Source organism: Phycodurus eques, chromosome 2, assembly GCF_024500275.1.
Source record: "Phycodurus eques isolate BA_2022a chromosome 2, UOR_Pequ_1.1, whole genome shotgun sequence".
Classification (NCBI taxonomy): domain Eukaryota; kingdom Metazoa; phylum Chordata; class Actinopteri; order Syngnathiformes; family Syngnathidae; genus Phycodurus; species Phycodurus eques.
Window position 1 is genome coordinate 36,174,919 of NC_084526.1, and position 27,220 is coordinate 36,202,138.

Genomic DNA, 27,220 nt, shown 5'->3' on the forward strand with positions numbered 1-27,220 from the left:
ACTTTTTCTCCGTCCTTTGAACATGTGTTATTTTCAATAAAAATATTAAAACATAACTGTTAGTCTCGTATTAGTTTAAAGGTGCCGTTCCATCAGAATACATTTTTTTACTACCGTTTCTTGAATACAATAGGTGAATATTAGTCTGTGACATGGTTTGAATGTAAATTGTATGTAAAGCTGATAAAAACATAAGGCTTCCAAAATGACCGGATCAGATTTTCGTGTATTTGTGAAATCAAAAGTTAAATCATTATTCAAGTACCAGCCTAATTTGTGGTTGGTACCTACCCACTCAACTCAGCTGAACCGCAACACGGCATTTCCGAGTTTTAAGCGAACAAGTTTCAGCTGCTGCCAAGCCATAGAAATAGTCTATAAGGCATACATACGTTGTGTTTTACAAAAACAAGTATATTCATTTTTTAGGATGTAACAGTGGTGGATGAAATAGCAAAGCTTGCATTCATTGTTGGCAGTCATGATCATTGCGGCAGATTCAATTCCAATGAATGGGAGCGGATGATGAGCCTCAACCTCCAACTATCCGCCTCTCTTTTTATTTTTAATCCACTTCCCCTTTTACATCATGTTCCCTATTAGTGGGCCAACAATCCAATGCTCAGTGAATTGTGCTTCACAATAATAGTAACGTTGGACAGGCGCCCGGGGCTGAAAAGGGGATTAAAAACGAGGAATAGAAGAAGAAAAACTAACTAACTAAATAAATAAATAATCAAATGAAGCTAACCGTGGCCACTTCACAGCACATCTTTGCCGGACGCAAATTAGTCGTATACATATCAATGTGGCGCAAATGAAGTGAATCTGCTATCAAACTCTTAAGAGGGACGTGAGTTTGAACGTTGCATCGAAGGACGCGATGTCACTATGAATGCTTGGCTGCCCCAAGCTTCTAGGCTGGCAGACACTGATATGGAACTGTCAGATCCAAGCTGTTTTCCATATTTAAATTTTGGAACATGAGTGATCCAATCAGAGCAAAACTGTCGCAAAACTGTCGCAAAATAATGAGAAATCTGAACGTTTTAAATGCCAGGTGGAAAAGACAAACTACAATAGCTTTAAAAAGGCCATTTTGGGCATTTCCAGCCTAAATTATGCTGCAAACCCAATAAAAGATCATCAAAGATAAAAAATAAAATAAAATAAATGTTTTGAAGTGCACGTTTAAGCAGACTCAGTTTATTCTTGTGATTTAGATGAAGATCAGACTTCATTTTATAACCAATTTATGCAGAAATTTAATGCATTCCAAAGGTTTCACGTACTTCAAAAGAATGAGACTTTGAAAACAATACATTTACCATTGTGGAATGAATTTGCAGTGATGTGATGGAGGGGTAAAATAAAAGCTTTTAGCTAAAATATCAACTCATGGATTTTCTCACATCAGATTGTGTGGGTGAGTGCCTTTGAATGAGTATACTGACGTGCAATGCATTGAGGGGGAGCTACAGAACTTACCGTACAGTTAAAATTTAGGTCTGAATGTGATGGTGAATCTTCGTGTCCATCTTGGTCTGAGAATATCTTCTCTAGGAGAAGGAATGCAAGTAGCCCAGTGATTACCCACAAGCCTTGTGTCATGTAGTGTTTTTCTTTGCTGGCTGCAGAAAGAGATGAGAAACTTTATTTTTAGTAATAGAGTAGCTACAGGTTAACACTAGGGCTGCAACAACAAAATTAAGGCTAGGAAGAATGTATTCGCCAATCGAATCAATTTGAGAATATCAAATTAAAATTTTGACATTCGATTAGAAGCGAATGAACACGCGTATCTTATTCTGACAGGAGTCAGAATGAATAAAGTCAACCGGCCACTTACTGCGCGCAGTTTTACAGTAGCGTATAATACGTAACGTATCATGGAGCAGTCTCCCCTGAGACAAGAATCTCCACGGAACAAAGCGTCCAATGAGGAGAAGCTGCATGAATGTTCATGGCAGACTGCGACCACGGCAGATGAATTGGATAAAGTTATGCAAAATGCATTCAACACATTGTGGCAGATGATTGATGAGCGCTACCGCTAACTAGAACCTAAGCTAAATCGCTGATAATAGAATATGTGGCAAGCCAATGTTGAGTACGCATGGTGGGGGATCATGATGATTAAATGAGGAATGCTCAGGGAGGACTGTGTCATGCGATGCACTCTGCGGTAAAATGATTGATTTAAAAATAAAAAGTTTAGTGTTAGGAATGTTAGACGAGTAGACGAGTCTATGTAGAATCTCAGTCAGCCAAAATCATGATAATCCGCAGAGGTTGAATTGAAGCAACTGGACTGTTCTTGTTTGTTGAAGACAGGCTTCAGTGGGTGTGTTCCCTGGGGGTGGTCAACAAAAGGGTGTTGTTGTTTTTGCCCAATGTGGTTAGTGAACGACCGTCCTGCATACTAATGAGACGACAAGTCAACTAGGGTTTCCACAGGATTTTTGGGGCCAATCACCGATCAGCAAGTTTCAAAAAACCATAACTGATCACCGATCCGATCATAAGATGGAGCAATGTGTCTATTTACATGACTTGTTTGTTTATTGTATATACTTGTGTACTGTATATACTGAGTACCTTAAAGTATTCTCTAGTATAATGTATTCTCATTTTAGACAAAAGTTAAAACATCAATGACCTCTAGGATTGGCATTCGAGGATTGGCCACTGACATAAGTTTAGGTCAAATCAACATTACAGAAATAATGGGTGCTAACTTACTGAAATTAAATGACTTTATTTAAATTAAATTACCTTAACAAATACTGTTAATGCTTACTCCAACTTTCTCACTGTCCCGGCTGTATGGAGGGGTGTTATCCTGAGTTAGCGTCCGTTTTCCTTCTTTTTTTTTTTTTCCTCCCCATGCTGCATTGCTGGAATGCGGCATGCTCCTCCTTGCGTACATTCTTCAGGCAGCCGATCAAATTTGTTGTTTTGAAGCATTTAGATGATGTTCCCCATGACGTGCTTCGGTTGTGCACATACTGCAATTAACTAAATAATCCCACACCGACGACGTGTTTCTTTCACCGACAAGATTGGAAACACTTTATTGGCCGTCAGATAGTTACAGTACTACGCCACAAGACACGTGACAAGGCTAAAAATAAACTAGCTTTTGGATTCATACGCGACAGTCTTTTGCGGAGCCGATCGATGACGTCATTGATCGGCTTGGCGAATTATTACATGAAAGCCGATCATCATAAAATGCCAATTATCGGCCTATAGCGATCAAGCCGATCAGATTGGTGTAAAGTCTAAAGTCAACATTTTGTTATTTTTTTCATTATTTACAATTTATTACTTTAAGTCAGTGATTCTCAACCAGTGTTGTGGGCACATTAGTGTGCCATGAGCGCTCGTCAGGTGGGCCGTGGGAAATTATAAAATTTAATGTAATTGCTCAAAAAATTATTTATTTACTTTGTTCATCTATTTATGCCAGTGAGGCATAGTGACTGACAGAACAAATAAATGCTCTTCTATTAGATGGCAGGAAGGACATAGAGTAATTAATGTATCCACTTTTTGTGACATTTTTGTTTGTTGGTGTGCCGTGAGATTTTTCTAAAATATGTGCCTTGGCTCCATAAAGCTTGGGAATCACTGCTTTAAGGGGGCTGGGATTTTCACACAGCAAACTGTTTGTGCACTGTAGTGCACTGTCAATTTGAAATGTGCTGTTTTTGAGTAACGGGACGGAAATTAGTTTTTTTAAATCTGATTAATCGATGATTGGAAAAAAATATCGACCATCAATCAATTATTAATATAATTGTTGCAGCCCTAGTTTACACTAAAATAAGTATAAAGGGTACTGAAACAAAACAAGAGCTATTTCATTAGGCATTGTTATATGTTAGAAGACATTGATATTAACTTAATATTTTGGCATATGATAGATAAATGATAAAAATCTGATTCAATATTAGGAATGATCGAATGTGTTAAATAGTTGACATACGGGTACTGATGGAAAGGTGACCCACCTGAAGAATCAGATTCCGCCCATGCTTCAGGGAGAAGGTGAAGAAATACATCACCAAGAAGACCACCGATAGCGAAGCTCAAAAGCCTTTTTAGCTTCTGGCGTCCAGCTGAGAATAACAAAAGTGTCAGATTAATTATACAGCAGGATGGTAGGAAAATTAACATAATTTAATTTCATTACCTTTATTCTCATTCATTATCTTTCAAATTAAATCATTATTTTAACTAATAAAATGTGATGCATTTAAGATGAGCATCTCTGGCTCAGCTTTAAAAAATTTAAATGAATGACTGGAAATGGTATTTAATTATGATCTGCACAAGACTACAACAGGTTACAAACCCACTAGTTAGAAGCTTGATTAGATCATCACAACAGCAGATGTTCATGTTTGTAAATGGAATACAAAATAACCATCAATTGCGTCACCTGAGGACAGGAGAAATGAGGGATGAGCAGCATAGAAAACAGGAGGTGCTTACTAGCAGTCTCAAGGGGGTTGGGACTACATAAAATAAGTCATCAAGAGGTCTTTCAGCCTGACACTGACCCTCAACATCTGGCCAAGGCCACAAAGGAGTTTGTCAATAAGAACAGCAATAATGTCCTAAACCTACAAAACACCTCTGGATGGATGTGAAACTTAAAAGGTACCAAGTGACAGCCTTTAAAACATGAAGGATTTATAGAGGAGCTGTAAAAAGGAAGGGACAAACATCGCTCTAGATGTGCAAATCTGGTGAACAACTACAAGAAATGTTTGACCTATGTGCTCGCTAACAAGGCCTTCAGTGTCAAGTACCAAGTAATGTTTTGCTTGGGGCTCAAATACATACTGTATTTCCCTCGATCAAACATGAATTCAAAACCTTCATATAAGGTGATTTTTTTTTGTTGATATTCTGTGTCCCTTAACAGAAGAAATAGACAAATAATTTTTCTGCGGGTAAACCTATTTCCCCACCACTGTATTATCTGTTTGTAGCTCCCCGGGAAATTACTAACTTCCAGTCAGATGTCACTAGAAAACCAAAGGCCAAAAATATATTTGTGGTACTATGGGAGGGGACACTGAAGAGGCCACACGCTTCAGTCTAATTTAGCTTGGGTCTGATGAGGAAATATTGAGGTTGCTGACGGACGCTGATTGGGTGAAACAGTCAGTCATTCGCGTCACAGCTTTGTTTACTTTTCACATTAACAAAGCCGCCATTACCGGGTGGTGCATGCAATTTTACGACACGGCTCAAAATAAGTCGATTTGCATCACAATTTGCGAGTGAAAATGTCCATTTTGCACCTGATAAAAGAATACAATGAAAAGCCAAATATTTTCTGTCGCGCATGGCGGAGCAGGAGCAGGCTGGAGAAATTCGGTGCTCGCCGGACAGCACACCGGCGGCTTGGCCTCAGTCGCCGGGCTGAAGCCAGGCAAGGAGTGGCCGCCGATGAAGTGGCAGGGTCCGCAGGAGTGCGGCCGAGTCTCGGTCTCGCTAAGAAGCGGGCTGGCCGGCTGGAGGGGGGCGACCCCACACAGGCGTGCGTGCTCTCCTCGGCCATGTTGGAGGTGACACCACGGGCCGGAAGAGCCGTCCGATGGCGGATCATCAATGCAATGATTTTTCAGATCCAGCAGTAATGAGCAACACAGGACATCATTAGTTTCATTTGGTTAAGGTACCCTAAACTAATAGGTACGGTAGGAAAAACAAACCACATGGGCCACAGGAACCTTTTGCTTCCAGGAACTCCTGCTACCAGGAACTCAAAGTTCCTGGGTTGGTTGGTGGAAAAGGAGCTTATTTTGACCTAGCTTTACACTGTGCTGGCGTACTGCCATTGTGGACAGGGAAATGCAACCAGCTCAATATCAGCTGATGTTTCATGGTCAATGTGCACAGTTTCCAATGCTATGCACCCATGCTGACAGTAAAAACATGTTTTTAAATGTCTGGAAATATCGCATCCACAAGGACAAAAATAGTGGTAGACAGAATACAAATGGTCATTACGGAAATTTAGAGGCAGCTAAACATAGATAGGGAAGGAGTGCAGGGATTCTTGGGGGTTCAACTATCCTTGAGAATTGTTCTTCCCACTAGAAGGGCAGCTGTGGCTCAGTGGGTAGAGCGGGTCGTCCAGTGACCGAAGGTCGCTGGTTTGAATCCCAGCTCCGACTGTCGCTATGTCGAAGTGTCCTTGGACTAGACACTAAACCCTAATTTGCTCCCAGTGTGCCTGGGACCGCCTTGCATGGCAGCAGCCGCCCACTGGTGTGTGAATGGGTGAATGTGAGGCGTTGTAAAGCGCTTTGGGCACTGTGATAGTGTAGATAAAGCGCAATATAAGTGTAGTCCATTTACCAAGTCATGTTTAAGTGTCACGCAATGTGGATCTATATACCACTGTGCCAGCAGCAGGGTATACAACAATGCAACTAGTTTTGTAACTATTCATGTTTTGGTTTCTATTTGGCATTAAAACCAAATTCTGTTGCGACTCACAGTGCATTAAGTAAATAGAATTAAGCAATGGTTTGACAGGGCTCGAGACAGGCGGCTTTGTGAATGTGAAAAGTAAACTAAGATGTGACGCAAATGACAGACGTCTGTGTCAACCAATCAGCGTTCGTCAGCACAGCCCGCCCCTCGAAACATATTTTGCAATTGGCAGGTGATTGGCAATCCAAACAAATAACAGTTTCATCATGTATGACTAGTAGTGGTGGGTTTTGATCCAAACATCGATAATATTGATACCAACTCAGGATTGGTATCGGATCGATACTAGCTTGAAAATATCAATACAGTGGTTTCAGTTTCGCTCTTGCAAGCACTGCTTCGGTTTCGTCAAACAAGCGATGCCAGACTCCCCGTTTTTATCTCAGCAGGGAGCAGGCACAATTTGCTCTTCCTACCCCCTCTTGTAGTTTGATGTTGTGGCGGCTCATGACTTGGTAGCACAAAGCAAACAAGCAAGCAAACTGCCGGCTCGGGTCGGCCAGCCCACCAGCAATTAATTTTCAAAGTGAAACTGTCCATTTGTCACGTTAACCAATTTAAAAAGTATAAATTATGGTAAAACCTTGATGTAATACATTAATCCCAGGGTTAGGGTTAGTTATCAATGTTATTTCAATAAATACTGGAATTGAATTACTGGAAATGTTTTACAAAACATATCCAGACATGACGATGGGGAAAAATTGTTTTATTACTGTCCTCTTGTTTCTGAATTAAAATAAAGTATTATATCTTTACCAATAAACTTTTTCCTAATTTTGTCCTGGGTTTCAACTATCCATCCATCCATTTTCTGAGCCGCTTATCCTCACAAGGGTCGCGGGAGTGCTGGAGCCTATCCCAGCTATCATCGGGCAGGAGGCGGGGTACACCCTGAACTGGTTGCCAGCCAATCCCAGGGCACATACAAACAAACAACCATTCGCACTCACATTCACACCTACGGGCAATTTAGAGTTGTCAATTAACCTACCATTCATGTTTTTGGGATGTGGGAGGAAAACCGGAGTGCCTGGAGAAAACCCGCACAGGCATGGGGAGAACAAGGAAACTCCACACAGGCGGGGCCAGGGATTGAACCCCGGTCCTCAGAACTGTGAGGTAGTCGGTCACCGTGCCTGATTAAATTTGTATTTAAAACAATTGAAGTTAGCATGTTTGTGTGGCCTTCGACTGTTTCTCACATGGCCCCTTCAAAATATTAATTGCCCCCCTCCCCTGAGTCTGGACTCTGCTTTCGCTAGTAGAAGCAGGCAGAAGAGAAGGCCAAAGGTGCCGCCGGGTTTCAACTATCCATCCATTTTCTTGAACGCTTATCCTCACGGGTCGCGGGCTGCTGGAGCCTATCCCAGTTATCTTCAGGCGCGAGGCGGGGTACACCCTGCACCGGTCGCCAGCCAATCACAGGGCATATAGAAACAAACAACCATTCACACTCACATTGACACCTCCGGCCAATTTAGAGTCTTCAATCAGCCTACCACGCATGTTTTTGGGATGTGGGATGAAACCGGAGGGTTTCAACTATTTAATAATAAAATAGAAAACCTCACAAAAAACACTTAACGGTCGTAAAAATGTATTGAGATTTAGCAATTTGATAATGCATTTACCTTAATTACTGAAAAGTATCGGTATCTTTATTGGCGATACTGTCCCCTGTATCGGATTGATACCAGTATCACACACCACTAATGATTAGTGTTGATCAGGTCGGCATTTTGTTAACAATTCATTAGATTTTAACCATGATTTCACAAACCTCTGTACTTCTCCAAAAGCAAATAATAATCCATCTGTGGTACTCTTCTTAGGCATGAAACCATACTGCTGCTCACAAATACTCACTTTTATCCTGAGTCTAGCCTGCACTACTCTTTCCCATAACTTCATTGTGTGGCTCATCAACTTTATTCCTCTATATTTGCCACAACTCTACACATCGCCCTTATTCTTAAACATGGGCACCAGCACACTTTTCCTCCATTCCTGTGGCATCTCCTCAGTCTCTAGAATTCTGTTGAACAACCTGGTCAAAAACCTCGCAGCCACTTCTCCTAGATGCTTCCACATCTCTATAAGTATGTCATCAGGACCAACTGCCTTTCAATTTTTCCATCCTCTTTAGTGCCTTTCTAACTTCCCCCTTACTAACCACTGCTACTTCCTGGTCCATCACATTTGCTTCTACTTTTCCTTCTCTCTCATTTTCCTCATCCACTTCTCAAAGTATTCTTTCCATCAATCCAACACACTACTGGTTCCAGTCAACACATTTCCATCTCTATCCTGAATCACCCTAACCTGCTGAAAATCCTTCCCATCTCTATCCCTCTGTCTGGCCAAAATGTATAGATCTTTCTCACCTTCTTGACTGTCCAACTTGGCATACATATATCATACTACGCCTCTTTTTTGGCCTTTTGCCACCTTTACCTTCACCCTACGTCGCATCTCAGTGTATTCTTGTCTCCTCAGTCGTCTCAGTGACCCACTTCTCAGCTAACCCATTTCTTTACATGCTTTCATGCACTTTAAAGTTTCACCACCAAGTCTCCTTCTCCCCTCACCCTACCAGAAGACACACAAGGTAAATCTGCCATCTTCTTTTTTTGTTTTTATTAGGGATGCACGATAACCATCGGACCGATAATTATCGACCCGGTATTGGGAAAAAATTGACATCACAATGATCAGTATGATATTGAAAAAACTGTACCGATAACATGAGCCACCTTATGAAGCTCGGTGCTGGTCGGCAGTGGCTGCTGTTGCTGCATTGGTTGTGACAATCACAGATATTGTGACCAAAATTATTCACCTACGACACCAAAAATAGTCAATAGGCACAGTAAATTAGCATCAGAGGTGGGTAGTAACGCGCTACATTTACTCAAGCAACATTTTCCATAAACTGTACTTGTCAGAGTACTTTGAATGCACCATACTTTTTACTTTTACTTGAGTATTTATCTGCAGAAGGCTCGATACTTTTACTCCGTTACAATCAATCATCGACATGCCGTTCGCTACTTTTATTTATTAATTCTTAACTCATTCATACCCTTTACTTGAGTAGTTTTTTCATTAAGTACTTTCTTACTCTTAAGTAAATATTTGGATGACAACTTTTTACTTTTATTTGGTTCATATTATTCTAAAGTAAGAGTACTCTTACTTGAGTAAAATATTTGGCTACGCTACACACCTCTGATTAGCATATGATCGCCAGCACTTGCTAAAATTACAATGATCTGGTGACTTTGTGTTTGTAACTATGATGTTCACGATCGTTTACATCCTTTGGAGCACAGCTCACGGGAAGACTCAGCGGCCTACGAAGCAACAGGCTCACTTAGCAGCTCAGGCCAACAGAGGAGCAAGCGGGGGCGGTTTGTCTGCATGCAGAAACACGGTTGTCACGGTGGTCTAACAGCTAAGGTGAAAGCTAATCCTGCAGAATGCCGCTCTTATACATCCTAATTTCCAACTTTCGCTCACTGGACAATACATTTAATTTACCCACAAATTGAATTTACATAAAACACACTACGGCCCTCCTTCATTTGGCAGGGCATGCGCGAGCATGCATCCAATAATGACGCACGTCTGGCGGCTTTATCAGAACCAACACCCCCTCCTGCCCACAGCATTCTTTGCCCAGCCACAAATTAAAATGTCTTAAAATAATCATTAACATTAATAACCCTTCGGTCTTATATTGTTTAAAATATTTTAAAAAACATGAATAGTTCAAACTGTGTATTATTCAAGTTTTTGGGAAAAAAAGACATTGTTATTCATACCATAGTATTGACTGCACAATAACAGTACATTTATACTTTTTATTTAAGTACATTTATACATCGCATCTCATTTGAATCTCATTGTACTTGTGTATAGAACAATAAAAGGGCATAATTTTACTCTTATTACATTATATATGTTATATATTATATATAATGATAATAAAATAATGATATAATATTACATTTATATGAATAAAAAAGGCATTCTAGTATGTGACGAGTTTGATCCATCCATCCATTTTCTACACCGCTTATCCTCACTACGGTCGCAGGTATGCTGGAACCTATCCCAGCTAACTGCGGATGAGACGCAGAGTACACCCTGAACTGGTCGCCAGCCAATCACAGGGCAAATATAAACAAACAAGTAGTCGCACTCACATTCACACCTACGGGCAATTTAGAGTCTTCAATCAATCAACCTACCATGCATGTTTTTGGGATGTGGGTGCTACACAGGCACGGGGAGAACATGCAAACTGCTTGATTTGAACTCCGGTCCTCAGAACTGTGAGGCAGATGTGCTAACCAGTCATCCACTGTGCTGCCGACCAGTTTCATATAGAACATAATTATATTCAATATAATTAAGTAGGGGCGGCACGGTGGCCGACTGGTTAGAGCGTCAGCCTCACAGTTCTGAGGTGCGGGGTTCAATCCCCGTCCCCGCCTGTGTGGAGTTTGCATGTTCTCCCCGTGCCTGCATGGGTTTTCTCCGGGCACTCCGGTTTCCTCCCACATCCCAAAAACATGCATGAATCGGAGACTCTAAATTGCCCGTAGGCACGACTGTGAGTGCGAATGGTTGTTAGTTTCTATGTTCCCTACGATTGGCTGGCAACCAGTTCAGGGTGTACCCCGCCTCCTGCCCGATGACAGCTGGGATAGGCTCCAGCACGCCCGCGACCCTAGTGAGGAGAAGCGGCTCAGAAAATGGATGGATGGATGTATAATTAAGTAGGGGGCCCCTCGCTCCAGCTTTCCATCAGTTGGGTGGCACTAGGGCTGGAAATTGTTTAAGACCCCTCATATAAACCATAAAAAAATATATATATTGCTTATTGGTATCAGTTTGGAGAAGCAGAAAGTTATCGGAATCGGTGGCAACACACAGTTATCATGCATACCTAGTTTTTATTAGGGATGTCCCGATCCAACTTTTTCACTTCCGATCCAATACCGATAATCATACGTACTTAACTTATTTTGTAGTATGGTACTTTAGAAAAAGCTTGATCAAGTGATATTACTCAGAGAGCAATAATTAGCAACAGTAGGTACGAGAAAAATTTACCCATTTATTATTAACCAATGGGTTACACAAAGTCATTTTAAACATGGGAATGTACTACAATTGAGTAAAACAAATGTAAAAAATATACTAGAAAATCCTGAAAAATAAATTCAAATCCAAAAAAAAAAAAAATTTAAATTGCAACAGAACCACTGCTTAACTTAAAATATTCTAAATTTCAATAGATTGAATAAAAAATAAATTAGAAAACCATGAAAAATAACCTCAATAAATAATAAATACAAATTATACTTTTACAACAATTAAAATTCAATGCAGTTGTTTTTTACTGTCAGTATATGGTGGGAACAGCATTTGCTTTCTCCACATGTGCGGCAATATACTTTTTAACTTCTTGATGCAAATTGGGTTTAGTTTTATTGACAATGTCGTGCTGGCTGGGAATCATGTTATAAGTGAGGTGCTTAGCTGTCTCTAAGTGTGCCTTTTTGGGCGCACAGTTCCTGCTGTGCACGTCTGACCTCTGAGGGGCATGCAAAAAAATACACACAGTGACAAAGAAAGGAGCAGAAGTCACAATCTAATATTGTTAATATAACTTGTTTTTCACAGAGTTTGAAGAAAATATGCGAGAGAGTAGTGTTATTAAGTTTCCCACATAGTTTCCAGGCACGACATGCCCCGCTGCAACTTGACTGGTTCCTGAGTCGCGGGAAGGGCAGGCTACGCAGATGTGACGAGATGACCATCCCAAACGTATCACTTTGTACAAAATAAAAACAAAGTTTGGTATGGTTACTGTAGGTTTAGAGCAAGGGTTGGGGCTTAAAGGTCAGTGGGTCCACCTCCTCCTCATATTCCAACACACAGCTCGCCATTGCATGTAGTGTGTAGCGCGCTGTGTTGGTCGATTGCAATGCCACTTCTAGCAGCCCTTGTGGTGGATATAGTAACCACACCCCGGTGTCTTGAGCTTCGGATATGTTCGGAGTGGGCTCAATATGCGTCATAAAAACCTAGTTTTTAGCTAAACTATGGTTGAAAACTTGCTGGAAGTTACCTGCATGTATTACATGACATATAAACAATGCAAATATGAATTTTAACTGACCCCATAATATCTTTGTCATCTGACCTTTAAGGCGGTTTAGAATGGGTTAAGGTTATGATTAGGATGGGTTACGGTTAGTTTGAAACATTAACCTCGCCACACTTAAGTCACATACTTCTTTTCCCATCTGGAAGTAGTCTGGCGTGTTCTACCGGGATACAGCAGCCAATCATAGTGTAGCAGCGTGTGTCATGGAGCCGGTAATATTGGAGCAGGGCGTGTCCTGCTTGGAAACTATGTGAGAATCCTAATAACGCCAGACAGTATTCATATATTGCCTGTTTGTACTTGCTTGAACGCTGTTTGTGTACCAATATTTATAATTTTGAGAGAGAGAGAGAGATAAGTTCACTGCTAATTTTCGTTAGCTCGTCTATGGTGTTTTTCATTCATTGTGTGTTAGCTTTGAGCTAGCGATTTTTGTGTATAAAAACGAAGAAAGAAAAAGTCTGATGTACAGTATTTGAACATTAGATAGGTGTAATTATTTTGTTGTGTGAGTTTAGTTTTACAGTGAACTTCAACTGGAGTGTCAATAAAATTACTTTAAGCAAGCATTATTCACTCTTACTCCTTGCTTCTTGTGATTACGTGGGATCTGTATTCCGTCGGGGCGCTGCTGGATAAAAGTGCTGGAACACAGCATGGAATGGACTGCTTGTATGAGAGTGGTAAAATCGGAGAGTTTAGATCCAGTCCGATTCGAACCGTTACTTTTGCTGACATCGGACCAATTTCTGATCTCAAAGATCGGACCGGGAACCCCTAGTTTTTATTATTCGTAAACCATCTTGTAGTACCCTTTAAAATCATTCCATAAAATGAATGTGTTACTATTATTATCCATCCATGCACTTTCTGAACCGCTCATCCTCACTAGGGTCGCAGGTATGCTGGCGCCTATCCCAGCTGAGTTCGAGTGAGAGGCGGGGTATACCCTGAACTGGTCGACAGCCAATCACAGAGCACATACAGACAAACAACCTATCATGCATGTTTTTGGAATGTGGGAGGAAACCGGACTAGCCGGAGAACATGCAAACTCTACACAGGCGAGGCCAGATCCACTGTGCCTTATTTTTATTATTTATTATCATTATTATTCAAATAAAGCACATTTTCATCACAATTGCAAGAGGCAATGGTACTTGGTATCGTCGAGTGATCAAATATAAGTAATTGTATCATACTCTAAAAAACCCGGACGCCTCCCTGGTGAGGTGTTCTGGGCACGTCCCACCGGGAGGAGACCCCGGGGACAACCCAGGACACGCTGGAGAGACTACGTCTCTCGGCTGGCCTGGGAACGCCTTGGGATCCTCAGAAGAGCTGGATGAAGTGGCTGGGGAGACGGAAGCCTGGGTGTCCCTGCTAAAGCTACTGCCTCCACGACCCGACCTCGGATAAGCGGTAGAAAATGGATGGACGGATGGATGGACTAAAAAAAAAGTGGTATTGGTGCATTTCACAATTACAGGGCAGATGGAGACAAGAGTGTAACACAGTAAAAACATTGTAGTATCACATGACATATTTTGCAAATGCAGATTATAGAAATCCAGACTATAGAATCATCTTGCTACCTACAGCAAAATAATATAAGTAATTCAGGTTAAAGGTCCTACCTTCAGTTTTAAGGGCTGCTCCAGCTTCAATTGGAATGATGAGCAGGGGGAAAATCCCACTGAGGCCTACAACCACTGAACCCGCAAGGGATAAGAGCCAAACATGACCATGCTCACTAGCTAGGAAGTCTGCTATCGCCTGGAGGCCTTGGAGGTCATCAGTCAATTTAGGGGCTGGTCTTGCAGCCGTGGCTGTAGCATGTGCCATGGCTGTTTGAGTCATCTTCTGGCCTAATACCACCTCGGAGGTCAGCATCAGCAGGGTGACGATGATAAAAAGAGCAGATACAGCCCAGATGGGCCTCTGACAGCCTTCAGCTTTCATCCGTCCTGTGGGCCAAAGAACACATGTAACCGGAAATCCTGTAAAAATAGGAACATATCATATACTATAGGTTAGCAGAATATACAGTATGTAAATTAATTTATCATTCCAAGAATATTCCGGTAAAACATACTTCAGGAAACCAGGTGCTATCGGAAAAAAATAGAAATATGGGAACATCCTGTCATAATGTGGTAAAACAAAATGCATACAAAATATTCTGGTTTATACATTTTGTTCAGGAGCAGAATACAACAGTGCCTGACCTCCCTTTGATGACCATATTGGGGGGGGAAATCATTTGTTTGCAACAAGTTATGTATGCTACATTTAGTTAAAAAAAATATAAAATAAAATAAATTAAAAAAGTAAAATAGTTACCAGTCAGAAAAGACAACTGCAAGGCACCCTGATTACTCAAAAAACACACAGTACATAACAGCATTGCTCAATCGAGCAGCAGGCCAGGTATGTACCAACAAGGAAGGACACTGAGAATGAGCCATGCTATTCAAACAGTCAAAAATGGATTTTTCTGCCCTGCAAAAACTTGTGACACAGACGAAACTGAATGCTCTAATAGGCAGGTGTGTTGCTGTGGACATGCTCTCATTGTCAACTGTTGACTCAAGACTCCTTGCCCTAATTGCTAAAATCAGACATGCAAACACACAAGGCATGAAAAAGGTGACAAAAAATATATATATATTTTTTAACATAAATTAAACAATCTGGAAGACTGAAGAGTACAATAAGGCAAAATCAACACATTTTCTTCACACAGAAAAACATTTACACCACTCAATTACATGTTGAAGGACAAATTTAAAGTAAACTCCGATTGAAATGACAAATACATTTAATTTGACTACTGACCTCTAATATTGAAATACAGTGGTATACATTTATAAATTATTCCTATAAGTTAAAACAATGATTTTGTTGAGACCATAATTTGATCAACTGTCGCCGCCATGTTTAGCGTGCGCAAAGAATTCAGGGAATTATGATGTAGAATGGCTGTTGTAAAATTGTTTCGTTGCTGCTCTCTGCAGAGCTCAGCTAGCCACTTGTGAACAACTATTATCCTCAGTGAAAATAGTAAAAAAAAGAAAACGGTGCGAGGATGTGGCTGGAATTGTTGAGCTGCCGCAAGATCCCCAGTTGTTCGAAGCCTTTGATCACCCCCAGCTCATGAGACAGCTCACCGGTGTGTCTGGGTATAAACTACAGCTTAAATCCAATGCAGTGGCGATGATCTTTCCTCACATGGAGCCTAAACGGCCGCGTGTGACAAGCGATATCCGAGCAAAAAGACACGAAAGACAGGAGGCGCTGGCCGCTTACCTTGATCTGCTCACTTTAGCAGCAGCAGCTGTTGTAAACAAACCATCGCCACCGAATACAGAGTTAGTAGTGAAAAATAGTAAAATAGGTATGCATGTAACTTTACTCTCAGTTATCACTGAATACATTTATAACATCAGGCAAAACGAACAAGTACCATGAGCAGCGGCAAAAATGAAACAGAGCTCTTTTCAACAGATACTCTCTTTCTTAGTCGGTATTGGCAAGCAGTAGCTACAAATACACCACTGAAAATGACCAACGTGTTTCTTCCCACCTATCTTCTTCATCCTCATTTCTTGTTTCTTCCTCTCTCTCCTCATTTTCCTGATCACGCTCTGGTTCGAACTGAAATGGCTGAACTGAATGGCAGCCTATGCTGAAATTACGATTTGTAAAAATATATAAATCTGGAAATGATTATCGAAAGTTGTATCTTATTGTTATGTGCCTCAAGTCGAAAGTGATCATATATACCAAACATGTCATTGTAATCGAAGTTCACTTTAAGATTAAAAAGCTGTGCAACATGAATAACATCTTCCTCTTTAAGCACTCTTATTCTGGAAAAGAATTGACTAAAATCATTGTCTGTTTCATCTCATTTTTCACTATTACCAACTTCAAAAGCTAATCCCAAATGCATCCTCCAGGAAAATATTAAGTACAATATTTTCTATTTTTATTGGACATTTCTGAATTTGAAGGGAGTTCATTCTGTGTTCTGACATAATCCTAAACATCCCTCCGTCGATTAATACATTTAACATTAACATCCGTAAACTAATTAGTTAATAGTAGGTGTGTTTCCTTTTTTTGTTTTGTTTTTAATGTCCCATTAGGTCAAGCAGAATGGAGCAACTGTTTCCCTTTTATTCCGGAACAATTTTACTGTGTCACAGTGGAGTTTTTAAGATGCCACTGTGGTTTCTTAGTATTATCATTGATGTTTATTGAGAATCGGAGTTGATCAGTCGAACGGAACAAAGTTTCTAGAGGGGAGTGAGAGACGAAGACAAGAGACAATGCACTAATTGTAAACAAGATCAGAAAAGTAAAGACAGGACAGGACAAGGACAGGAGAAGAAGCATGCAGGACAAGGGTTGTGAACCCGGCTGGACAACTGAAGTGTGGTGGGAGTGACTATGTAAATTATAAAAGTCTATAGGAGGTGAGTGTGAGTGAGGGGATACCCAAGTAATTCACATATTCATGAGTTACTTGTCACAATAGGTGAGTGGCCCCACACCCAGCGAAAAAGTCCCAGGGGTGTGTGCCTGTAGACACATGCAAGTGAATTGACACCGTTTCGCTTGCATAATGACTGACAGAAGTGTCCCGTAATTGCTGTGCCTGCACCGCGTAGGCTGAGGACTCCACCCAATTAATTCAGGGGCGGGATCGCTTTTTCCAGAAGTGGTGTGTAATTTAGATTGGTTAGCGCTGTGAGTTTTGGCAAAATATTAATACCTAAATACTTAATGTTTCCTATAGCAATGGGGTAATCTGGGATTTGATCTGCAGGAGTCCATGGGTTTGCCATTATTGTGAGTATTGTTGATTTTGTCCAGTTGATAGAGTAATCTAATATTTTTGAAAATGTTTTAATGAGATTGAAGACTGCCTGAAGAAGACTTGGGTTCCTGTAAATAAAGAAGACTATAATCGGCATACATATTGATTTTGTGTTCTGTCACGAGCGAGCAGATACCTTTAATATTAGCATTCTGACGTATAGCGTGTAGGTGTGTACTAGCAGATCAGCTCTTGTCGCCGATGTTACGAGTGCTTCGCGGTTCCGCTGGGACCACAACCAGTGCCACGAGCCGCAGCACCTCAACGCGAATATACAAAAGACCAGTGCGACAAATACGACACTGGCTGATCTAATGAGCAAAAATGTTGCTTCATCGTAAGAGTAGGAGTAGAGGATGTCTGCTCCAGAGGTGAGTAGAGTAGCCAAACATTGTACTCAAGTAAGAGTACTGGTTACTTGACAATAATATGACTCAAGTAAAAGTAAAAAGTAGTCCTCCAAAAAAATATTTGCATGAAAGTAAAAAGTACACAGTGAAATAATTACTCAAGTACTGCCTAAAGAGCACAAACAATATTTAAAAAATATATATAATAATAACATTTGCAATTTACTGTACGGTGTTTTCACAAGTTAGCTGAAATATCCACATTTGGGCAGACAGTGCCAGACAAATCCTAAAATACGTTTTTGTTGTTTTTGTTTGTCTAAATGTAAACAAGAGTAGCGCGCCTTTGCCTTCATGGTCACAATGACCTTTCCAAAACGGTGGCCATTCAGGCACGACGATGAGTCAGGCGGTTTTATCTAGTGTCAATACCTATGCTCGGGAAGCCCAATTGAAGACATTGTGTGAGGTCATGTGACTTTCTTTTGTCGTTTGATTGGTGAACTAGACTGAAACGTCACGAGCGCTTAAATTAGATTGTCACAAACAGCACCCAACGTGGAAGTCAAAGTCATAGTCTCGCGCATTAAATAGTAGATAAATAAGCAATAATTGATAAATAAAAGTAGCGAGCGACAAGTAGAGTTACCACTAGCTGTCAGTGTTCAAGGAGTACGAAAAAGCCTATGATGACAGCGATGGCGACCCCCCCCCCCACCCCCCATGAGGATTTTAGAGGGGAAAAACTTGATCAGATCTATATGATTCACATAAATGGCCTATTTTGAGTTATAAATGGCCATTTTTTAGGTCAAAACGGCAAATTTCGCCAAATGGCGTCTGATTTGCATGTATGTAAAATACCTGTGATAGGTTATTAAAGTTATTTTATGTCTATACTACTGCTGCCAAAGTATGGACGACGCACAACAAAAGATATCTTGGCGTGGGTGCACATTGGATAGACCCACCTAGCATGGAACAAAGGAAAGCAGCCCCAGAGTTTAAACATTTCAAGGGATATCACAATTATAGTAAAATAGATACTAGACAGTACTGCAGCTGAGCTTGACAACATCCTTACACCATAACTCACCAAAAAAAAAAAAAAAAAAACAACATCACCAGTCATATAAAATAGCTTCAATGTCATCAAGATCTTTAAAATGTCCCAGCCGGGGAGGAAGATGAATCTGATGACGGTGAAGTGAAGTTTATGGAAAATTATATTTTTCAAAACAGTGGTGGGAAGGAGGATGATGATCATGATGATGGTGTTGCAATTACTTTGCTACCGCATTGAAGATGTGCATCACACACGCTAAACCTGGTTTTCTGTACTGATGTTGACAAGTGGTTACTGTCAAGACCAAAAGCAAAGCAATACACAAGAAGTGCCACAGCAAAATACACAGCCTTATGGAACAAGGCTGGTTCCTCAACAGTGGCTGCAGAGTCAGTGGATGTAATCGCAAGGAGGTTTCTAGTCCCTTGCACTACCAGATGGAATTTCCAGCTGAATCTCCTCCATGTATTACTTAAAAACCATCACATAAAGGGAGCATTATTTCATTAGGAAGTATTATGCGAGGAGGAAGTCTATAACTGACATGGTCCAGGGAGAAGACCACCGTTTCCACAGCACATTCCTACCGACACTGACACACGAGGCCCTGGAACAGAAGAGTGGCCTGGAAATCCTCGTTGACCTTCTAGAGGCCATTATCACGTTAAGAAATAAATACAGACGCGTAATGGAAAAAAAATATATTCAGAGATGAATTAATTCATTCATTTTCCATACCGCTTATCCTCACCAGGGTCGCGGGCAGGCTGGAGACTATCCCAGCTATCTTCAGGCGAGAGGCAGGGTACACCCTGAACTGATCGCCAGCCAATCGCAGGGCACATATAAACAAACAACCATTTGCACTCACATTCACACCTATGGGCAATTTAGAGTCTTCAACTAACCTACCATGCATGTTTTTGGGATGTAGGAGGAAAACGGAGTACCCGGAGAAAACCAACGAAGGCACGGGGAGAACATGCAAACTCCACACAAGTGTAATATGTAGGCCTAATGATGTGATGTGTGTGTAGAGATGATCAGAAGGCCTATTATATATTTGCATTATGCATCAATTAAGGATGTCGTCTTGGCTGCTCTCCTCAGGCTTAAACTACACTGGCTGCTGACACAGGACAGAAGGACCAGGCCAAAACATGCACTTATTGCTGAAACCTTTAGTCGTGAAGAAAAGATATGAATTAAGGCCTACAGAAAACCATAAAACATTTACTGACTATGTTAATACAATCCACCAGAATGCTCTCAACACTGTCTGAGAGTGTACCGTCAAGGTATAGTTAATTCTGTAATGTTGCAAGGTTAACGAGCAGAAACTAAGAAGTTACTCATCATAAGAATAATGACTAGATGCAGACGTTTTGTAGGGCAGAACGCAGTGATTCCAAAGCAGGGTGCTATGCCACTATTTCGCCGTGAGAAATCCTCAGAGGTGCTGCGGGATACTATCCAGTTACACACAATATTATTTATTTATTAGAAATATATCTTCATTGACATATAGTGACGGGCAGAACAATTAAATTATCTTTGCTAGATGGCAAAAGTTACAATAACTCTATGCATCCACCTGTTACCATAAGTCATGGCTCCCTAAGCGTATACCACCGTTGTGTACTATTAAACAAGCCCAGATTGCATACTAAATTTATGTGTGAGTAAATTGAGTATTCATACCTTTTGTTAGATTATTTTAGTATTCATACCTTTTGTTAGATTTTTGTTTGGTGGTGTGCTGTGAAACTTTTCTCATGTAAAATGGTTGGAAAACACTCTACCTGCCCGAACGCGAATGAAGTTGCTCTAAATTGAAAACTATATTTAGCTTCCATGTGGCATTTGCCTGGAATATAAATGCTCGTTCCTCTTGGAGTTTCAGGAAAAAAATAACATAACACGCTGAAGATTCTTCATCCACCAATACGTAAGAACAACAAATATACATTCATAGTGAGTCAAACATCCACTGCGCCGTGTTTAAGTGTTTATTAGCTTAGTGTCACTTTTCTGTCAGCGTCAGTCTAAACTAGCTCCGACTCATGCACTTAAAAGTTAGCAAGCTAACGCTAGCACCTGGGGGGGGAGGGGGGGGGGAACAAAACACTTGGAAGCAAAAGTCATGTGCGTCGACACATGAAATCAGTACTATCACGAGCATCAGTTTCACTAAGTTAGTGTCGTGGCATAAAGCCCATTTTATAGCTCCATACCTTATGATTTAAGCAGTCTTTGCACCAGAGTGTCCCTGCCATCCAGGCCAGCTTAACGGAGGCTGCCTTGCGCCGCACACTGAAAGGATCCCCAACCGGCAGCCCACGACAGGAATGGTGCGGCTGGAGCTGCCTTCAGTGAGCAGAGCTTTTTTTTTTTTTTCCCCTCTTCCTCCAAGAGCCACGTATGAGGATCCTCGAGGGGAAAAAGCTAGCAAACGAGAAAGGAAGTCAAGTAAGAGACGTGGATGATCACGCCCCACAAAACAAAACACTTCATTACGTAGTTATTAGACAAGGCGTGTGCTGTTTTTAATACGCAAGTAATTATTTTATTAGACACATGGCGCCGGGTTTAAGTACAATATTGTCACGACAACAAAATGAGCAATCAAGTGTTCAGTAAAACCAAAATATCCGTGCGATGGTCGGTTACAAACTTGCACAGATTTAACATCTGCGGAACAGTATGAAATGTACGTTATATTACTTTAGAAATATTTGCAGATCAATTTGCACATTATTTGTATGTACTTTCAGGAATGTCTGCACATTTACCTCTACCATGGTTAGATTGAGATTTAAATTGTTGGATTGTAAGTAAAGAACGAAATGAATGGTTCCGTCTTCACAATTGCCACAAACAAATCAAAGTGTTACATTTCTTATCTCCTTCCAGTTCATAAGCATCAGTGCCTTATATAACACTTGTTCATGGATTGTATATTTAAAACAAAGTATTCAAACACCTTTTAATTACAAGATACTGTATATGCATCGGGCGGCATGGTGGAGGGCTGGTTAGAGCGTCAGCCTCACAGTTCTGAGGACCCGGGTTCAATCCCGGCCCCGCCTGTGTGGAGTTTGCATGTTCTCCCCGTGCCTGCGTGGGTTTTCTCCGGGGATTCCGGTTTCTGTCTCTGGTGAGTAACAGTACAGAAAACCAGGTTTAAAGTGTGTGATGCGCATCTTCAATGCGGTAGCAAAGTAATTGCAACACCATCGTCATGATCATCATCCTCCTTCCCACCACTGTTTTGAAAAATATAATTTTCCATAAACTTCACCTCATCGTCATCAGATTAATCTTCCTCCCCGGCTGGGGCTTTTTAAAGATCTTGATGACATTGGAGCCATTGTATAAGACTGGTGATGTTTTTTTTTTTTTGTTTTTTTTTGTGAGTTATGGTGTAAGGATGTTGTCAAGCTCAGCTGCAGTAATGTCTAGTATCTATTTTACTATAAGTGTGATATCCCTTGAAATGTTTAATCTGCCGTTGAAAAAGACTTGTGAAAAGAGAAATTTTATCTTGCAGTAGGTGTTTTTTTTCCAAGACTATGCAAGGGGCGCTGCCATATTTTTCGTCTTCAGAAATCATGCAATCTCTCGCATTGTCACAACATGCTCTCGCATCTGACTGATTGTCCCGCAAAGACCAGTCATATTAAGATCATGGTCTCTGATAAGATCATTGACTAGCAAAGCCTTTGAGAAAAAGTGCTGTTTGCCAAGAGAGTATTCATAGAAGTAATATTACTAAGATTGAATCGTCTAGACCTGTAATATATTTTGAGTTGCTGTGGGCGCGTCGAGAGATTAATACTGCAGGAATGTGGTAGTTACATGTATATATATACAGTGGGTACGGAAAATATTCACACCCCCTTACATTATTTTCACTCGTTTTTATATTGCAGCCATTTGCTAAAAAAGTTTATTTTTTCCTCATGAATGTACACACAGCACCCCATATTGACAGGGAAAAACGGAATTGTTGAAATCTTTTCAGATTTATTAAAAGAGAAAAACTGAAATATCACACAGCCATAAAAATCCAGACCCTTTGCTCAGTATAAAAGTACCCTTTTATACTGAGCAAAGTCTTTTTGGTAATGATGCAACACGTTTTTTTCAAACTTGGATTTGGGATCCTCTGCCATTCCTCCTTGCAGATCCTCTCCAGTTCTGTCAGGTTGGATGGTAAACTTTGGTGTACAGCCATTTTCAGGTTTTTCCAGAGATGCTCAATTGGGTTTAAGTCAGGGCTCTAGCTGGGCCATTCAAAAAACAGTCACGGAGTTGTTCTGAAGCCACTCCTTTCGTATTTTAGCTGTGTGCTTTGTCATGTGTGTGTGTGTGTCTGTGTGTGTGTGTTCCAGGTTTTGTCATCCTCTTCCTCGTTTCTCACACATCTGCTCCTGTGAGCATCTTCACCACCTGTGCCTCGTTCATACCTAATTACCGATTGTATTTAACCTCGGGTCTCATTCCCTCTCGTCGCCAGTTCGTTGTACCTTGTCGTCACGTTCCAGCATTCCTTGTCGCAGACTCACAGTAAGACTTTGACCCCGTTCCGATTATCAACCTTGCCTCTTTGCCTCATGTTCTTGGATACTGTTGCCTTTCTTGGATTGCCTGCCTGTGTACCGACCTATGCCCGTCTATTAAACCTCTCTTTTTGGAAACTGTCCATTTGTTTTGGAGTCGTGCATTTTTGGGTCCTATCCTCTGTTCCGTTCATGACATGCTTAGGGTCATTGTCCTTTAAGGTGAACCTTCGGCCCACTCTGAGGTTCGGAGCACTCTAGAGAAAGTTTTCGTCCAGGATATCCCTGAACTTGGCTGCATTCATCTTTTCTTCAATTGCAACCAGTCTCCCTCTCCCTGCAGCTGCAAAACAGACCCACAGCATGATGCTGCCACCACCATGCTTCACTGTTGGGACTGTATTTGACAGGTGATGAGCAGTGCCTGGTTTTCTCCACACATGCCACTTAGAATTAAGGCCAACAATGGCTATCTTGGTCTCATCAGACCAGAGAATCTTATTTCTCACCATATTGGAGTCCTTCAGTTGTTGTTTTTTTTAGCAAACTCCATGCGGGCTTTCATGTGTCTTGAACTGAGGAGAGGCTTCCGTCTTGCCACTCTGCCATAAAGCGCCGACTGGTGAGGGCTGCAGTGATAGTTGACTTTCTAGAACTTTGTCCCAGCTCCCGACTCCATCTCTGGAGCTCAGCCACAGTGATATTTGTGTTGTTCTTTACCTCTCTCACCAAGGCTCTTCTCCCCTAATTGCTCAGATTGGCCGGACGGCCAGCTCCAGGAAGGGCTCTGATCGTCCCAAATGTCTTCCATTTCAGGATTATGGAGGACACTGTGCTCCTAGGAACCTTAAGTGTGGCATAATCTTTTTGTAACCTTGGCCAGATCTGTGCCTTGCCACAATTCTGTCTCTGAGCTCTTCAGGCAGTTCCTTTGACCTCATGATTCTCATTTAATCTGACATGCACTGTGAGCTGTAAGGTCTTACATAGACAGGGGTGTGACTTTTCGTGGGAAGTATTCGAGTGAAAAGCATGGCGACCGCGAAAGCAAAGAAGAAGGCGACGGAGGTCTGGCTCATCGGCCAGCCGAATCCCCAGCTGATGATGGGGAAGCAGGTGCCCTCCATGAAGGAAGTGCTGTCTTACACTTCCACAATTAAGAAAAGAAGACGGTTAAGGAGGCGGCGAACCTAGTGGTGTAGGAGGTGTTCTTGTTCTGGGAGAAGGCCAAGATCTCCAGGAAGGAAAAACACCACGCAGCTAAAAAGGTGACAAATGAGTACGATCTGTGGCGTGCGCTGGGAAAACACAAGAGCCGCAAGTCCCCGACGGAGTCAAAAAAGCGTGAAGAATTCGTGACCCGCCTCGACCTCCTCTTCGACGTAGGAAGAATTCCGTACCGGATCGGTCGTGACCCAGGTTAACAGCGCCCCACAAGTTGACGCCGCCGGTGGAAATTCATCTACTGTGGGTCGAAGTCGAAGAAGAAGAAGAGGTGGAAAGCGAGTTCTTCGGCAGAAAGAGAAAAGGAAAGCACAGAGCCTAGAACTGAATGTGGGGACTTTGAATGCTATGACAGGAAGATCTCGGGAGTTGGTTGACATCATGATTAGGAGAAAGGTTGATATATTGTGTGTCCAAGAGACCAGGTGGAAAGGCAGTAAGGCTAGAAGTTTAGGAGCAGGGTTTAAATTATTTTACCATGGTGTAGATGGGAAGAGAAATGGAGTCGGAGTTATTTTAAAAGAAGAGTTGGCTAAGAATATCTTGGAGGTGAAAATAGTATCAGATCGAGTGATGAGGCTGAAACTTTAAATTGAGGGTGTTATGTATAATGTGATTAGTGGCTATGCCCCACAGGTAGGATGTGACCTGGAGGTGAAAGAGAAATTCTGGAAAGGAGCTGGACGACATAGTTCTGAGCATCCCAAACAGAAAGTTGTGATTGGTGAAGATTGTAATGGACATGTTGGTGAAGGAAATAGGGGTGATGAAGAAGTGATGGCTAAGTACGGCGTCCAGGAAAAGAACTTGGAGGGACAGATGGTGGTAGACTTTGCAAAACGAATGCAAATGGCTGTAGTGAACACTTTTTTCCAGAAGACGCAGGAACATAGGGTGACCTACAAGAGCGGCAGTAGAAGCACGCAGGTGGATGACATCTTGTACAGACGATGTAATTTGAAGGAGGTTACCGACTGTAAGGTAGTGGTACAAGGGTGATGTGCAGAACTGTGGGAGGAATAGAGGAATAAAGTTGATGAGCCACACAATGAAGTTATGGGAAAGAGTAGTGAAGGCTAGACTCAGGATAAAAGTGAATATTTGCGAGCAACAGTATGGTTTCATGCCTAGAAAGAGTACCACAGATGCATTATTTGCCTTGAGGATGTTGATGGAAAAGTACAGAGAAGGTCAGAAGGAGCAACATTGTGTCTTTGTAGATCTAGAGAAAGCCTATGACAGAGTACCTAGAGAGGAACTGTGGTACTGTATGCAGAAGTCTGGCATGGCAGAGAAGTATGTTAGATTAATACAGGACATGTACAAGGGCAGCAGAACAGTGGTGAGGTGTGCTATAGGTGTGACAGATGAATTTAAGGTGGAGGTGGTGATGGATAGGCTGACAGATGAGGTTAGACTGGAATCCCCGTGGACCATGATGTTTGCAGATTACATTGTGATTTACATGGAAAGCAGGGAGCATGTGGAGGAACAGTTAGAAAGATGGAGGCATGCACTGGAAAGCAGAGGAATGGAGATTAGCCGAAGTAAGACAAAATATATGTGCATGAATGAAAGGGGTGGTGGGGGAAGAGTGAGGCTACAAGGAGAAGAGATAGCAAGGGTGGAGGACTTTAAATACTTGGGTTCACAAGTCCACAGCAATGGTGAGTGTGGTCAGGAAGTGAAGAAATGGGTCCAACCAGGTAGGAACGGGTGGAGGAAGGTGTCAGGTGTGTTATGTGACAGAAGAGTATATTGGTAGAAGGATGATGAGGATGGAGCTGCCAGGCAAGAGACCTAGAGAAAGACCAAAGAGAATGTTGATGGGTGTCGTGAGGGAAGACATGAGGGCAATTGGTTTTCGAGAGGAGGATGCAGAAGATAGGCTTACATGGAAAAAGGATGAGCGGCACGGTGGACGACTGGTTAGAGCGTCTGCCTCAAAGATCTGAGGACCGGGGTTCAGTCCCCAGCCCCGCCTGTGTGGAGTTTGCATGTTCTCCCCGTGCCTGCGTGGAGTTTCTCCGGGCACTCCGGTTTCCTCCCACATCCCAAAAACATGCATGGTAGGTTAATTGACAACTCTAAATTGCCCGTAGGTGTGAATGTGAGTGTGAATGTTTGTTTGTTTGTATGTGTCCTACGATTGGCTGGCAACCAGTTCAGGGTGTACCCCGCCTCCTGCCCGGTGATAGCTGATATAGCCCGCGACCCTCGTGAGGAGAAGCGGCTCAGAAAATGGATGGATGGATGGACTTCAGATGGTTTCTTATTTGAATGTTTGTTTCAGAAGCACATATCGCTGATTTACTATTGTGTTTGAATTATTATCCCATATAACTGGCCCTGTGAGCAAGTACACAGGGTAATTTGGTCTGGTCATTCACACCACAAGAGAGCCAAGATTGTTGCTTATAATGAAGAAAA

The 27,220-nt window shown here is 41.7% G+C and overlaps 1 protein-coding gene across 3 annotated transcripts in view; it reads right to left on the reverse strand.

Annotated features, from left to right (window-relative positions):
• The window catches only part of slc39a13 (solute carrier family 39 member 13), a 38,153-nt gene extending 16,720 nt beyond the window's left edge, over window positions 1-21,433 (reverse strand). The window contains exons 1-4 of one of the 3 annotated variants that reach the window (XM_061670518.1): window positions 21,239-21,433; window positions 14,341-14,670; window positions 4,017-4,124; window positions 1,489-1,631 (exon numbers count right to left, since the gene is read on the reverse strand). In XM_061670518.1, coding sequence (XP_061526502.1) covers window positions 1,489-1,631; window positions 4,017-4,124; window positions 14,341-14,665 — 576 coding nt within the window. In that variant the 5' untranslated portion in view covers window positions 14,666-14,670; window positions 21,239-21,433. Of the gene's footprint in view, window positions 1-1,488; window positions 1,632-4,016; window positions 4,125-14,340; window positions 14,704-21,238 lie in introns of all 3 variants that reach the window. The other 2 variants (XM_061670515.1, XM_061670514.1) reach the window with 2 other exon arrangements.
• Window positions 21,434-27,220: the final 5,787 nt, after the last annotated feature.